At 55.4% G+C, this 1,415-nt stretch overlaps 1 protein-coding gene across 1 annotated transcript; it reads right to left on the minus strand.

The window, feature by feature from the left end:
- Positions 1-538: 538 nt before the first annotated feature.
- On the minus strand, positions 539-1,222 carry LOC116273386 (proline-rich protein 26-like; the record flags this gene model as incomplete). The annotated part of the gene is made up of 2 exons (XM_031662415.1): positions 539-1,023; positions 1,068-1,222. Coding segments are annotated over 2 exons (270 nt in total), but the record flags the coding sequence as incomplete, so codon positions are not given.
- Positions 1,223-1,415: the final 193 nt, after the last annotated feature.

The following is a 1,415-nucleotide window of genomic DNA, read 5'->3' on the forward strand; positions in this document are numbered from 1 at the left end:
GTGTCCTGCCATGTGAAACGCGTGTCGGAGGGCTGACTCTTTGTACATGCAGAAAATACAGTGTCCTGCCATGTGAAACGCGTGTCAGAGGGCTGACTCTTTGTACACACAGAAAGTACAGTATTCCTGCCATGTGAAACGTGTGTCGGAGGGCTGACTCTGTACATGCAGAAAATACAGTGTTCCTGCCATGTGAAACGGGTGTCGGAGGGCTGACTCTGTACACGCAGAAAGTACAGTGTTCCTGCCATGTGAAATGCGTGTCGGAGGGCTGACTTTGTACACGCAGAAAATACAGTGTCCTGCCATGTGAAATGCATGTCGGAGGGCTGACTCTGTACACGCAGAAAGTACAGTGTTCCTGCCATGTGAAATGCGTGTCGGAGGGCTGACTCTGTACACGCAGAAAATACAGTGTTCCTGCCATGTGAAACGCGTGTCGGAGGGCTGACTCTTTGTACACGCAGAAAATACAGTGTCCTGCCATGTGAAATGCATGTCGGAGGGCTGACTCTGTACACGCAGAAAGTACAGTGTTCCTGCCATGTGAAATGCGTGTCGGAGGGCTGATTCTTTGTACACGCAGAAAATACAGTGTTCCTGCCATATGAAACGCGTGTCGGAGGGCCGACTCTTTGTACACGCAGGTTCGGCAGGTCCACCTGTGGGGCTTGAATGTGCCTGGATTTGGTGTCCATGGGGTCCTGGAACCGACTCCCTGAGTCCAGCGAGGCTGGCCCCGGGACCGGCTCCCTGAGGACAGCGAGGCTGTTTCTAGTAGCAGGTGGTTTATTTTGTGTTTTCCCCCTGGCTCCACACCCCGTTCTCAGAGACACGGCTGTCACAGGGGGACCAGCTGGGGCAGGGGAAGAGTGGAGGGCACCTGGTAGAAGTGGCCGTGGACTCTCTTAGGAACGATAACCGTGGCACCTACCGTAGACGAAGATGTTGTTGGTCTGCGCTCTTCTCGTGTTGGTCTGGGGCATGCAGTGGCTGTGGGCTGGTGTGGTCCACAGCCCCGGGCTCCGTGGTCCCTGACCCTGAAATCCCATCCGGTGCTGTGTCACCTTGGGCCAGCTGTCTCCTGAGGGGAAGGGAACAGGGAACAGCCCTCCCCGCATGGCCTCCCCAGCACCACCCACCCCCAGGACCTCCAGTGTTGACCCTGCTGGGGGCTCCTCTCTCCTGAGGGGACCTTGTCCCAACAAGAGGACTCCACGGGCTACAGGAGGTGTCGAGTTATTTTCTCTCCTGGAACTGGGTTGCTGGCAGCTCCCAGATGCAGGAGGAAAGGCTCAGAAGTGCCTTCATAATAAGGAGTTGTTGACGTGAACTTTGGACAGCAAACACTGCTTACATTTCCTTTTCCGTGTTGATGCGTTAATGGTGTGCGACAACACCGTGACACACGGGGA

Source organism: Papio anubis, unplaced genomic scaffold (assembly GCF_008728515.1).
Source record: "Papio anubis isolate 15944 unplaced genomic scaffold, Panubis1.0 scaffold6283, whole genome shotgun sequence".
Classification (NCBI taxonomy): Eukaryota; Metazoa; Chordata; class Mammalia; order Primates; family Cercopithecidae; genus Papio; species Papio anubis.